Here is a 14,378-nt window from a genome sequence, read left to right on the forward strand (position 1 = left end):
ACCATGAAATGCCAGCTATGGTCTCCCATTAACCCTGGGGCTACAGCTAGGTTTCTTCCTCAACTCCTGCCCTCCTGCTAGAGAGCTTCAATATAAGCCTCATGCCCCCTCAAGCCCCTTTCAGTTCTTAGGCCTGCCACAAGGCTGGACATCAAAAGTAGCCTCCAAACACTCTAATCACCCTCAATGGATTTTTTTCCTAGCCAATGAAAATCTTCCTGAACTCACTTTTCAATGACCAACAAACTCCTTCCCTGACTCGCTCCCCCATTTCCACTTGGAAACCCCAGCTTTTACTGGACAAGCCCTTTTCCCAGTTACCTCCTCCCATCTGCTTCATCCCCTTGTTCTCATACCTCTCAACCCACAAGCCCTTCCCTAAACTGTCACCATATACTGTCCACCCCTTCCCCATGTTCTCTATAGGAAAGGAGCTTGATTTCATCTTAACCATTTCCTTTTTCTCACTCCTCTCAGAGAACCAGACCCCTGCTAGACATGACATGGCACCCCATGGCACCACTTGCTTCTTCCTTCTGATGAGCCCCTGAGTGGCTAGGCAGGGTAGCAGAGAAAGGCACTGAGGGCAATTAACTGGGCCTTATCCCACCCTAGCCCCACTCCAGGCCTTGGGAGGCCCCACCTTACCGTGTCCAATTAGAAAGCCTACTTGTGATGTCAAGGCCCCGAGGTGAAATTTCCCTTTCTTCTACTTAACTCCAAGTTCCATGGAAACTTGTCTTTTCCCTTGTTAATTGTTAAAACTCCTTTCCTTGCCAACTAAATGCTCTCCTGAATCTATTTCATATTTACCATTCCTGGTGTCTATTTTGCCTCTTCATTTTGTCCATCACCTTTTCTTATAAATGATAAATTTAAAAAATGGTATTTTTTGGCAAAGAGAATGCCATTATGAATTCTTCACATGCACCTTGTGCCTCCTATCTGAACTAGGAATTGCTACCTCACCTACTAGGAATTCAACCCCATCATTCAGGGCCACCCCCATGACTTCCACAGCCAACAGTTCACCAGGTTCTGGTGGGATCTAAGAATTCTTCTTAAGGGAAGCAAAAAACTGGGAAAACATTTTTACATCCAAAGGATCTGATAAAGGCCTAATTTCTAAATTATGTAGAGAATTGACTCAAATTTATAATAGTTCAAGCCATTCTCCAATTGATAAATGGTCAAAAGCTACAAACAGACAATTTTCAGATAAAGAAAGTGAAACTATTTGTAGCCACATGAAAAGGTGCTCCAAATCACTATTGACCAAAGAAATTCAAATTAAGAAAACTCTGAGGTACCACTACACACCTCTCAGATTGGCTAAGATGGCAGGAAAAGATAATGATGAATATTGGAGGGGATGTGGGAAAATATTGGACACTGATACATTGTTGGTGAAATTATGAATGGATCCAACCATTCTGGAGAGCAATTTGGGACTATACTGAAAAAGTTATCAAAATGTGCATTCCCTTTGACCCAGCAGTGTTTCTACTGGGCTTAGTTCCCAAAGAGATCTTAAAGGAGGGAAAGGGATCTGTATGTGCAAAAATATTTGTGGCAGCCCTTTTTGTAATGGCAAGAAACTGGAAACTGAGTGGATGCCCATCAATTGGAGAATGTCTGAATAAGTTATAGTATACGAATTCTGTAAGAAACAACCAGCAGGATGATTTCAGAAAGTCCTGGAGAGACTTACATGAACTGATACTAAGTGAAATGAGCAGAACCAGGAGATCATTATATACTACAACAACAAGGCTATACGATGATCAATTCTGATGGACGTGACTCTCTTCAACAATAAGATGATTCAAACCAGTTCCAATTGTTCAGTAATGAAGAGAGCCATCCACACCCAGAGAGAGAACTATGGAAATAAAGTGTGGAACACAATATAGCATTCTCACTCTGTTTTTTTTTTTTTTTTTTGCTTGCATTTTGTTTTCTTTCTCAGTTTTTTCTTTCTTCTTGATCTCATTTTTCTTGTACAGCAAAATAAATAAATATGTATAAATATGCATACATAAATTAGATTTAGCATGTATTTCAACATATTTAACATGTATTGGACTACTTGCCAACTAGGGGAAGGGGTGGGGGGAAGAGGAGAAAATTTGGAACAATTTGGAACAAAAGGTTTTGCAAGGGTCAATGTTGGAAAAATTACCTATGTATATGCTTTCTAAATAAAAATAAAAAGCTTTAATTAAAAAAATAATTCTTCTTGCTCCTACTGCCAAACTCTCCCACCTGAGCACTCTGACTTTGAAGTTCAATCATCAATATTTATCTCCCACCCAAATTATAGTAGTTGTCCCTGTTTGACCTCAGAAACAGCCCCTCTGCTTCTCAATGAGTTCAGAGACAGGCTCAGTTTCCACGCAAACTCAATGACACACAGCCATGGTCATATCTTTGACCTTGCCACTATCTTCAGAGATACTATCTCCCACTTCATCTCTGTGCCATTTCTTTCAAGTCTCTACTAAGAATTCTCTTTGTGTAAGAAACCTTGCTTGTTCTCTCAGTAATACTAATGCTTTTCTCCTCTGAGATTATCGCATTTTGTCTTATATGAATCTTGTTAGTACAAGGTTATTTGCATGATGTTTCCCCCATTAGAATGTGCCTCCTTGAAGGTAGAAGTTGATTTTTACTTTCTTTTTATCTCCAGAACCTAGTAAATATTTAACAAATGTTTGCTAATTAATTTACAAATAGTGATATTTATTAACAATTCCCACCCATTCAACCAGAAGCTATAAGGGCTTATCTGAAATTAGATTTTGTTTTTCATTCCAGTTTTCTAATTCCAATCTAATTCAGAATTCAATAACCTATGGGAAAATTATATCAAAAGGTACAATAAAAATCTTTGAAAAAACTTGTTGAAACAAAACCTTTAACAGAGTTGGAAGACAAAATGAACCCACATAAATCATCAATATTTCTATATATTACAAAAAAAAAAAAATCCAGTAGGAAGAAAAGGGTAAATTCCATTTAAATAACTACAGTAAACAAAATATTTGCGAGTCTATTGGCATATGTGTATGTCCATGTGTGTGTACAAACACATACATACACACATTAGAAAACATTCTTTATACAAATAAGATCTGATTATCATGGATAGGTAGAATCAACATTAAAAAAAAAAAAAAAGATAAAACCACCTAAACTAATTTACTTATTTAGGGTGAATCCAATCAAACTATCAAATGCTTACTTTATAATACTATAAAAAAATTCATGTGAAGGAAGATCAAAAGAAATAATTTATTTAAAAGTAGGAGGAAGGATGCCCACTGATATAAAATCTAAATGTGAAGTAATAATCATCAAAACAATTTTGCACTGCTTAAAAGATAACAAATTCAATCAGTGAAACAAATTATTATATAAAATATAGAAGCAAAAGAACCTATTCAATAAATCCAAAACCTTCAACTAATGTAGTAAAGAGTAACTAACAAAAACTGTTTGGAAAACCTATCATCAAGTAGATACTGGCTAAGAGAAAGAGAGGTAGATATATGGAATAGTTTAGGTACACAAGACAATAGTCAACGACTGTTGTACTGTTTTGATAAACCCATAGATTCCAGTTTCTGGGATAAGAACCCATTATTTGATAAAAATTGCTAGGAAAACTGGAAAACTGTATGGCAAAAGTAGGCATAGACAAAAACCTCAAACAAGATAAAGTCAAAATAGGTTCAAACATAAAGGGTGATTTAGACATAAAGGTGAAACAAATTAGGAGAACAAGGGATAGTTAACCTGTAAGATCAGAAGGGAGAGAAGAAGAATTTATGACCAAAAGAGAACTAGAGATTATGAAATGCAAAATTGATAATTTGATTATATTAAGGTCTTGCACCAACAAAAGCAATGCATCTAAGTTCAGAAGGGAAGCAGAAAGCTGGGAAACAATTTTTATAGCCAGTGCTTCTGATGAAGATCTCATTTCTAAAAGATAAAGAGAACTGATTCAAATTTATAAGAATACAAGTCATTCCCCAAATGACAAATGATCAGAGAATAGGAAAAGACAATTTTCAAGTGAAGAAATCAAAGGTATCTGAAGTCAGATAAAAAAATGCTCTAAATAACGACTGAAATAAAAATTATAACAACTCTGAGGTACCAATTCACACCTATCAGATTGGTTAAGATGAGAGGAAAAGATACAGAAAAATTTTGGAGTGGATGTGGGAAAACTGGGACAGTAACACAGTGAAATGATTCAACCATTCTGGAGAGCAATCTGGAACTATATTCAAAGAGTTATCATGCTGTGCTTATATGTATAAGCTATACTCTATTGCTATGCTATCTAAGAGAAGGGGGAGAAAGGAAAGGAGAGAGAAAAATTTGGAATGCAAGGTTTTATAAGACTGAATGTTGAAAACTACCTTTGCAAGTATTTTGAAAAATAAAAAGCTATTATTATAAAAAAAAAAAAAAAACTGTGCAAACCCTTTGATCTAGCAGTCTCACTACTGGGTTTATATACCCAAGAGATCATGAAAGAGGGAAAAGGACCTACATGGGCAAAAATGTTTGCAGCAGCTCTTTTTGTAGTGGCAAAGAAATGGAAACCGAGTGGATGCCCATCAGCTGGAAAATAGCCAAATAAATTATAGTATATGAATGTTATGGAATGATCAGCAGGATGATTTCAGAGAGGCCTGGAGAGACTCACATGAACTGCTGCTAAGTGAAATGAGTAGAACCAGGAGAACACTGTACACAACAACAAAATAGGCTTAGCTCTTGTCAGCAATTAATGATGAAAGACAATTCCAATAGATCTGGGGTGGATAATGCCATCTGCATCCAGAGAAAGAACTATGGAGAATGAAGACTGAAGCATACTATTTTCACCTTCTTTGTTTGTTTGCTTTTCCTTTCTCATGATTTTTCCCTTTTGTTCTAATTTTTCTTCCAAAACATGACTGATATGAAAATGTTTTAAATGATTGTACATGTATAAGATATATCAGATATCGTGCTGTCTTAAGGAAGGAGGAGGAATGAGGAGGGAGAGAAAAAATTTGGAACTCATAATCTTACAAAAATGAACACTAAAAACTACTATTACATATAATTGAAAAAATATGATACTATTGACAATACTAAGTTTCCTTGGAACATAAGCTATGAAAATATCCTTTTTGTGACAGCAAATAATTAAACTGGGAGTTCCAATCAAGTCGGGAATGGATGACCAAGTACATAATAGCCTTTCCAAGTTTCTCTGTAACCATCCCATATATTATGATATCACTGATGAAGTGAGCAAGACCAGATCATAAAGACTTTGAAAGAGTTAACAACTATGATCAATATAATGACTAACTGCAATTCCAAGAGCTCATGATGAAACATGCTATATATCTACAGATAAAGAGGTAATAGATTCAAGAATGCAGATTAGAACTTTTTCTTTTCCATTTTTTTTTATGGAGAGGGAGGGAGAAGGGAGGAATTGCAGAGACATGGCCAACATGGGAATTTGTTTTGCTTGACATGTTGGGGGAAGGGAAAGGATGAAGGGAGAGAATTCAGATCTGAAAAAAAAAAATTAAGATGCTGTACAACTTTTCATGCTTTGATATAAGATGAAAAACATCTAGGGACAGAAATATTTCCACCTAAATGTTCTTGGCAGGCAAAGAAAAATGAAGAAAATGTAAAAAAGAACTTCCTAATGTTCATGTGAATTTGATCAAGTAGATCCCATCATCTCAAGATATTCACCCTTTGTACTATGAACACAAAACATTAAAAAAAAACATATTTCACACTTACCTTCCCTGGTTTACTATTACTGAATTTCCCCGACATGGGAAGTTTTCAATATAGCCATCACTACAATTGAATTTTGTCCAGTCAGGGTCACAGACAGCTAAGAAGTGGGGTCGAAGTCTGCCTATGGAATACTTGGCAATGTCTGTCAGGGACTGGCTAGCAGCTGCCCCAAACATAAATGTCCCAATGGCTTTGTAAATAGTGGCTATGTAGTTATTCCTGACAAAGGAATTTGAATGCAAGAGATTGTAGTAAACAGACAGGGCTTCTCCAAGAATCATCTGAAAAAGAGAGACAAAAAATAAATGTTAAAAAAAAAAAGAATCAGTAATTAATGAAGTAAAAATTGATAAAATCATGACACAAAGTAGTGTTCAAAAATATATACTACCACTGATATACTAATTTAAACTATGAGACTACGTGAAAATCATTTTCATTTCTGTTGGATACTGGTCAAGAAATTACAGCTGAGATGATTGAAATCCTTTCTTATTGTTGGTGCACAGTGTTACAGTGCCTAGCACAAAGAAGGCTCTTAATACTTATTCCCTTGTCCTTCTTTTACTTCTATTTTCAGATAAACATGGCTCTAAAAGGTTTTATGTTGGTGTCCTTTAGATGGAAGTCCTCATTTTTCAAAGATTGCAAATTTTCCCATACTAAACCATTAAAGATCCAATAGGAATGCCTTGTGTGTAAAGTATATTTTATTCCAAGTCACATTTTCATTTATCCTTGACCTTTCTCTCAAAGAGAAATGTCTGCTTTTGCCAAAAGAGTGGTAATTTGAAGAACTTTAGAATCTGAAGTAAAGGAATAGGGACTGAATACTGTTGCCAAAGGTACAAAGAGCATTTATTTAGCTGATGGGGCCTCTCAATTCCTCCTTTCCAGGAGATCTTTAAGCCAGACTTCCTTTAGGAAGTCTTATTAAAACAGTCACTAAAAACTTGCTTAGTTGTTTCTTCCCCCTCCTCAAAAAAACAGGCATTTCAAGTACCTGTAATGTGATTTCAAGTAATCTTTCTTGCGGCCCACCCCACCCCCCAACTTTTGGCAGAAATTAAAATAAATCTTCCCATAAATCCAACAAGTGTGTGAACTTTCCTAGATGTGTTAAATTTGATGAAAATGACAATTTTTCTAATAATAATAATAAGAGTTTCAATAGGATATGCAATAGATGGGATTAAGGCACCTGAACCAAATGCATCTTTACTAGAAACTCTGATGAATTTTCAATCAGAGAATCTTGGTTCAAAAATCAAAAATACTTAAGTTTGTGTAATAAAGAATCATTTCTCTCTTCTATAAAAAAGAGGAATCTGGACTACGGGATTTTTGAGATTCTGAAATCTAACCTTTTAGTGATCTCAAAATCACACACAAAAAAAAAGCCTTCTAATATGCTTAGAAATACAAAAAAATAATGAATGGCTATTTAAAAAGGATAAAAGAAAAAGGGTTTACTAAAAAATAAAATATTCTCTGACACATAAAAAAAGATATACTCAGAATCTATGTAAAACCAATAATGTTTCATGTTTGTCTTTATCATATGATTTTAACTGCTGAAAGGGAATGGGATATGCCAAGGGTATGAAAATTTCAGGAGGTAAGCCATCTATCTATTGGTTTCTTTATCTTTAAATATACGTGATTTTAAAAATTTTTTAAATTACACTGAAATTCAAATTCCCTTTTTGTAGAGTAGGGCTATGTGTTGTGATTTAGAGGTAAAAAGGAGGCTCCCTTCCAACCCCTGCCAATGTCCATCCAGACAAATCAATTATGCCCGAGATTCTAGAATTAGATATTCATTCCTTTAAGTAGACTATGAGACGCTAAAGGACTGGATCTTAAGCCTTGTATACCTCCCCTCAAATGTAGTGCCCCCAACAGACTCAATAAACTGAAGTATGAGAAATGAGAATGGAGAGAACCCTGAAGTCCCTAGGAAGGTGGGGCTCCCCTGAAGGGAGGGATGCTTGATTCTTTAATCTTCCCAAGTGTTTTCCTCTTGTAAAAGATTCTATTTAACAAGTGCCCTTTAAGCCAGGCCTGGTTGTCTTCTTTCCTTATTCAATGACCCTCAAAATAGGTAATAATACTAGGCACATTAACATCTCCAGATAATAAGAGAACCAATATTAGGATGACTCATCCCCCACCACCCACCAGTAAGAGGTACCACTGGGACTATTGTGTCAAATTAAGATCACAGTTCCTTAACCTTAAACTTCTCCTGTACATCCTACCATCCTTCCATACTCTCCATTTACCAAACTTCACTGTAGTATCTGCCAATGGATACCACCCCACTCCCATGCCAGCTTACAACCCACTAGATTCACTTCAGGCCCTACCAAGACCATGACCAGTCATCTACAATAAAACTGTGCATTCCACATTCCCTACCTTCTCAGGTCCACAGCTAGAATCTGGCTCACAATTTGCTTTCCCTCTCCTATTTTCTTATTCTTTCTGGAACTTCAACATTACATATAATTTTTTTTAATTGCTCTCACCAGTTTCATAACATACTTCTTCTCACTATCTCCACATTTTGAAATGCAACACATGCTCCACAATTTCAATTCCAATGAGACCTAATTTTTAAGTAGTATTTTATTTTTTCCAATTACATGTAAAGATAAATTTTTAATATTCTTTTAAAAAATAATTCAATATTTTATTATTTTCAAGTAAATTCAAATAAAGCATTCCAAATTCTCTCCCTTCCTCCACTTTCCTCCTCCTTGAGAAAGCAAGCAATTAATCAATGACATCGATTTCACAAAAGCTTCCCCTGGACTAGGAATGTTTTCTATTTACTAACTCTCAAAAGATTATTTGGACCTCTGTGCTTTAAGATTCATCTCACTTCAGTTTGGATCAATTATTTTCACAAATATAAGCTTATATATGTATTTAGAACTGGAAATAGACCCTAAGGAGTTACTTAATTAAACTTTTTTATTTTACACAATGAAGCAAGACTGAGAGAATTTAAATGACTACCCTCCAAGGTCACAAGCTAGTATGTGTCAAAGGTAGAATTAAAACTCAGGTCTTTAACTCATGATTAAAGTGTTCATTTAGTTATATGTTTCTTGGGTATCCCCCTCAGAATCTTATATGCAATGGATGCTCAAAAATTACTGCTGGATAAGCAACTTAAAATATATTCCAAACTTTCTCTACTTTTCTAAAGCCAGCAATCCCATCCACCCTCTACTCATTTTGTCACCTTACCAAGAAGGCTGTTTAAACATCAAATGGTAGATAACAGATCATCTTTAAGTACCAAATGGACTACTTGCTTACTGCAATAACCTCCATCTTGAAACTGATGTTTTAAAAATTGATTCTGTGGATTAACTCAGTTTTGAGAACTGTGGTCTATTAAACTAAATGAAGAAACCTTCAAAGTCAAAGAAACATGTTATATGTCCTAGAGCATTATCTCAGTTTGAACCATACCAAACTGTGCTGCTCAACTAAAGAAAGAAAAAAAAAAAAATTGGCAAGTATGAATGTAAATGAAAATGACTGTGGTAAATAAATACTACTTAAAAAAAGAATACAGGCCAACACTAATATAATAAAGCTTTGCAACTACAGAGCTACTTGAACAAATAGGCAAGCCCCAATTATACTGATATAGTGGAAAGTATAGGAGACCTGGTTTTCTAGTCTTGGTTCTACCATTAACTTCATTTACAGCTCTAATCATCTATAAATCTTTTGAGTTCTCTTCTATTAAATTCATTCAGCACATTACTACCAAATTAATTTTCCTAAAATACTGCTTTGATTACACTATCCTCCTATAGGTCACAAAGAGCGATTAAAAGTTTCCCAGAAAGGATCAAATTGCTTATGCTCTGGAACATAGAATTCATTATGACAGTCTGAACTAATTTAATATTAATGATAAGTTGTGAAGCATCAAAAAAAAATATTCAAACTTCTCTGTCCACCAAAATCCTTACAATAATTATTGCCACTACAATTCATTTGATAATTATGCTTGCATCACTACCATGAATGAATCTTTTCTTATTACAGCATTTTAACATAATAGACTGTCATCTTCTAAATTAGACTAGAAGATTCCTGAGTGCAGGGCTCATGTATTTTCTGAATTCTCCATCTGCCTTGTATGAAATAAATACAAATTAATATTTATTTAGCTTTTTTAAAGAAAGTCTGTTTTTAAAACAAGAAATTCAGTTTTATTACTGTTCAAACATAAAAAGCAACTGAAACTTTTACCTGGTAAAAGTTCAGTTTTAACAAACTAGAACAGTATTTCCCCAAACTAATTTAGCCACAGGACATTTTGGAGTCTAAAATATGGTGACAATATTTACAATTGCTGGTGATTCATTTAAGAAACTTAGATGTTTAAAATGTAATATAATTAAAATGGATTAGGAAAATTTTTGAGCAAAAAAAAAGAAAAAAAACAATTTTTATGCTCAAATGTCACACAAATATTTTTGAAATCTACATAATCTCATGTAAAGGAAAAATGTAATAGCATCAAAATTTCCTATCCATGTGGAATAGAACACTGGATTCTGTAGAATACCTATATTTTTGGAAAGACTAGGTCAATTTGAAATTAGTACATCAATGAATTATCCTAAACATTTTTGGGTTCTGCAATTACACTATCTATAAACAAAAGGAATTTTTATACTCCATTAAAAACTCATTCTCACAGGTCATAGAGCTACCTTTCTAATAACTGGCTTAGTAAGTTTTCCTATAGAGCACAAGTATTAATATTAGCATATCCTTTGTTCAAGTCATGACAAATTTCTGATCAAATGCAGTACAATTCACTGAAAATTGCTTTCATCAATGAATCACAGATCTGTTCCAAAAAAACCCTACTTAAGTAGCTAGTATTTTCTTAGAATAATACTCCTAATTTAAAAAAAAAATAAATATAAAAATATGCAAGAAATATTAATTACTTTAATATTTTAATAATCAACTCAAGAGGGCAAAGATGGTTAAACTAAGTAGATTCACTGATTTCCAAACCAGAGTAAAAAAGGAAAAAAAAAAAAAAACAACTTGATGATTTCTTGAAGAAGACATCTTCATATAAAGGAGAATCAATCATTAACATAACTATACAATTATGTAACAATTTTATGCAGCTGAGTATGTACTAAAGTATCTGGTTACCAATCATAAGATAAAATACTTTTTAACAAAATTAATAATTAGGAGGTAGTGCTGCACTGGGCTAAAAAAAGAAAAAAAGTCCATTCTGGCCAAACTACACTTAAATAGTTTCTCACATTAGGGCTTCATATATTCATTAGTATTACAATAAATCAAAGAAGGGATAAGTTATTTATATATGTAATGTTTTCTTTAGATGACATGTTAAATAACACCAATTTTTCAGCAAATTATGAACCCAAAACATAAGCAAAGAAATGTCGCCCACCCCCCCAAAAAAATCCTATGCTACTATTTTATCTAGTACTATGATACCTGTATATAGACTATTCACTAGAGGAAAAAATCTTTCCATTTTCTACAAATAAGCTGCTACCAGATGAATCAGGGGTTAATTTGTGGTCTTCTTTACATAACCACTAAAAAAACCCACTTGTTTGTTTGTTTTAATTATGTATAGAATTGTAGCTTCTCTTATGGCATTATCTGAAAATACTTTGAAGGAAACATGTTCTTTCCAGGGGTCAAATGAAAGATTCCCGAGTTAGCAATTTTTCCTCACCCTTCCTAATTTCTGAGGAAAAGCTGCAAGGTTAGCACTGGTTTGATAAAGCAAAGGAACTCCCATGTACATGTAGTTGCAGTTTTCCAACTATAAAATTATTATAAAGGAATATCCTCGACCCTAAATACTCTAGAAATATGCTGTGTATTTTTGTATATTTTATTTTAAATCGGACCAGACAATGTCAAAGAACTCAGGACTGGAAAGGAGATCTTGGAAGCCTCCTAATCTAATTCTGCTATCCAACATGGCAAAAAAATGTCATTCCAGTCTTCACTGGAAGATTTCTATTGAGGGGAAACTTATTACCTTCCAAAGCAGAGTAACACTTTTGCTGAAACTGTCATTTAAAAAAACAAAACAAAACATCAATAGGTTGTTATATTTCTAAAATCAGAGATATTTGAAAAATATGAATTAACACACAATCATAATAGTACTTGATCATTCTTTTATACCTATTTTTAGTATAGTGATTATATAGAGTATAGCATGTGGCAGGCACTATATAAATGATGATAATAAGCTTATCATCTCCAAATGCTTCTGAGGGAGATAGTAAATAAATTTGCTTTTTGCTTTTTTATACCTATTTTTAGTATAGTGCTTACATGGAGTATAGCATGTGGCAGGCACTACATAAATGATAATAATAAACTTATCATCTCCAAATGCTTCTGAGGGATATAGTAAATAAATTTGCTTCTGAGGTTTACTCATATTTACAAATAAGACATAAATAATCCAAAAATGACATACTTTAAGAAAAGTAGATTTAACTTACAACGATTATACTGAATGGAATGATTATTCCACCTAATAATTCATAAGATATGGTGTCTTCTTTGTAAGGGTACTTGATGGATTCATCATTACAGAATACTCCTCGCTGGAAGGGGCTATGCCTTGAAGTAAGAATTGCAAAAGGCAATCCAGCTATCAAAAGGAATAAAAAAAAAAAAATTAAAAGGAAAAGTTAAAACTGATAGTGATTATTATTCCATGAATATGCTGAAAAGGATACCATAAAGACAAAGAAGAAATCACACATAAAAAAAAGCAAGCATGCAATAGCGGAGTCAGAAAGTTATTTGTTCAAGGTGTTCAGGGGGTCTCTTTCCTACCAGAAAGAAGGCTCAGTGTGCAACAACTTCCTTTCTCTCTTTGTTCCTGGACTGGACAGACCAAATAAATTTCAGAATCTTTCTGTCCCTGGAGGGGTTCTGTACTGCTTCCCAGTTGGTCACTGGTCAGCCAGCCAAGAAATGGTCCTCACTTCAGGAGCAAAACTTTCTTAGGATCTTTCCAAAGTTCCCATAGAGAGAAGAAAGAAAAAGGGGAAAAAATTGACAGTCCCTATGGAAGACACATCCACAATTCCCATAAAATATCAGTCACTGGCTAAGGTATCAGAAATCCAACTGGTTTTCCCTTTTTCGTTTATTTCTCAGCTTTTAGAACAACTGCACTAAAAACTTTTAAAAGCTCCCAATCAGTATTTTAAAAGGAAGGTTGCAGATGAGTCCCAAACTAGTTGCTAATGGGAACCATATTTCATTGAGGCTAAAATGTATCTCATTTTAAATTTAATACAAAACATTTTACCTACCTTACTTGGTTGGTTTGACTATATGGAAAAAGCCTGAATTTTTTAAAGGAAAGCAACATGGAAATCAGTGGAGAGAATAAAAAACAAAACAAAACAATATTTCTTTCAAAAATACAATATTTATTTCCAGAGTAACGTATCTCCATGCCTTTTATCTTGTTTTACTCTTCCTAGAGATGCCTTTTAAGTTTCTTTCTTACTTAGCTAAACTGTCCAGACACTGCACAAATAATTATATCTTACATTAACTGACCAATAAAAGAGATACAATTTAGCAGAGATCCTCAGTAATAATTAAATATCCATACAGTTCAAGACTTTTCTAATTATCCCTACATAAAACCCTCCCTGTAAACCAGTCTTTGTACTCTTTTCCTGCTCTTGTCTCACTCTTCTGTATTACCAATTATCCATCAAGAGAGTGAAGGGAAAGAGAAAGGGTCCCCCTTTCTCAAAAGCAACAACCCTGAGCTCTCTCTACCCCTAGGCCAATCCCTGGTCCTGTTCTTGAAATCCAGTTGACATTCTTTATTGGACAATCAAAGATTTAGTATACAAAGGACCTTAGAAGCTATTTAATTCAATGCCTAAATTCTACAAATAAGGAAAATAAACCCAAGGAGGACAAGGAGCTTGTCCAAGGCCACAAAAGTAGTCATCAGTCTTGAGCCGAGACCAATCTGTCCCGGAAAGTCTCAGATGGTATTTACTCAAAATATAGTTTGTCAATCCATCAAGACCAGACTGCGAGGAAGCACAAGCCACACTCGCCTATGCTCCCTTTATATAACTTTACTCATTATCATCACTTCCCCTCAGACCCCTATAGAGGCAGCAGACCAAAACCTTTGAGAACATGGTGCTCCCAGGACCCCCCATTGTGTTTCTCTCCCAGTCTTCCCCATCTGTGAGAGGAGGGGCCCATCAGCTGGTGATTAACTGCCACCAACCAGCTCAGCATACATACTTCTGCCTAGTCCCCTCAGAGACAATCAATGGCAACTGTTTTGGGGGGTGCTAAAGGCTCAGTTACATAAGACCCAAAAAAGAAAGTGGCCAACTCCAAACATCTTCGCACTGTCAGATGGCTCAACATCAAAAATGGGATCTGATTTTATCATTCAAAATATTCTCATCTGCATTACTTTTGTACTAGGAACTATA

The 14,378-nt window shown here is 34.5% G+C and overlaps 1 protein-coding gene across 3 annotated transcripts in view; it reads right to left on the bottom strand.

Annotated features, from left to right (window-relative positions):
- The window catches only part of PLPP1 (phospholipid phosphatase 1), a 108,922-nt gene that overhangs the window by 35,754 nt on the left and 58,790 nt on the right, over positions 1-14,378 (bottom strand). For 2 of the 3 annotated variants that reach the window (XM_031965108.1, XM_031965117.1), the window contains one exon: positions 5,833-6,113. In XM_031965108.1, the coding sequence (XP_031820968.1) occupies positions 5,833-6,113 (281 nt within the window). Of the gene's footprint in view, positions 1-5,832; positions 6,114-12,389; positions 12,542-14,378 lie in introns of all 3 variants that reach the window. The other variant, XM_031965110.1, reaches the window with a different exon arrangement.

This window comes from Sarcophilus harrisii, chromosome 1 (assembly GCF_902635505.1).
Source record: "Sarcophilus harrisii chromosome 1, mSarHar1.11, whole genome shotgun sequence".
Classification (NCBI taxonomy): domain Eukaryota; kingdom Metazoa; phylum Chordata; class Mammalia; order Dasyuromorphia; family Dasyuridae; genus Sarcophilus; species Sarcophilus harrisii.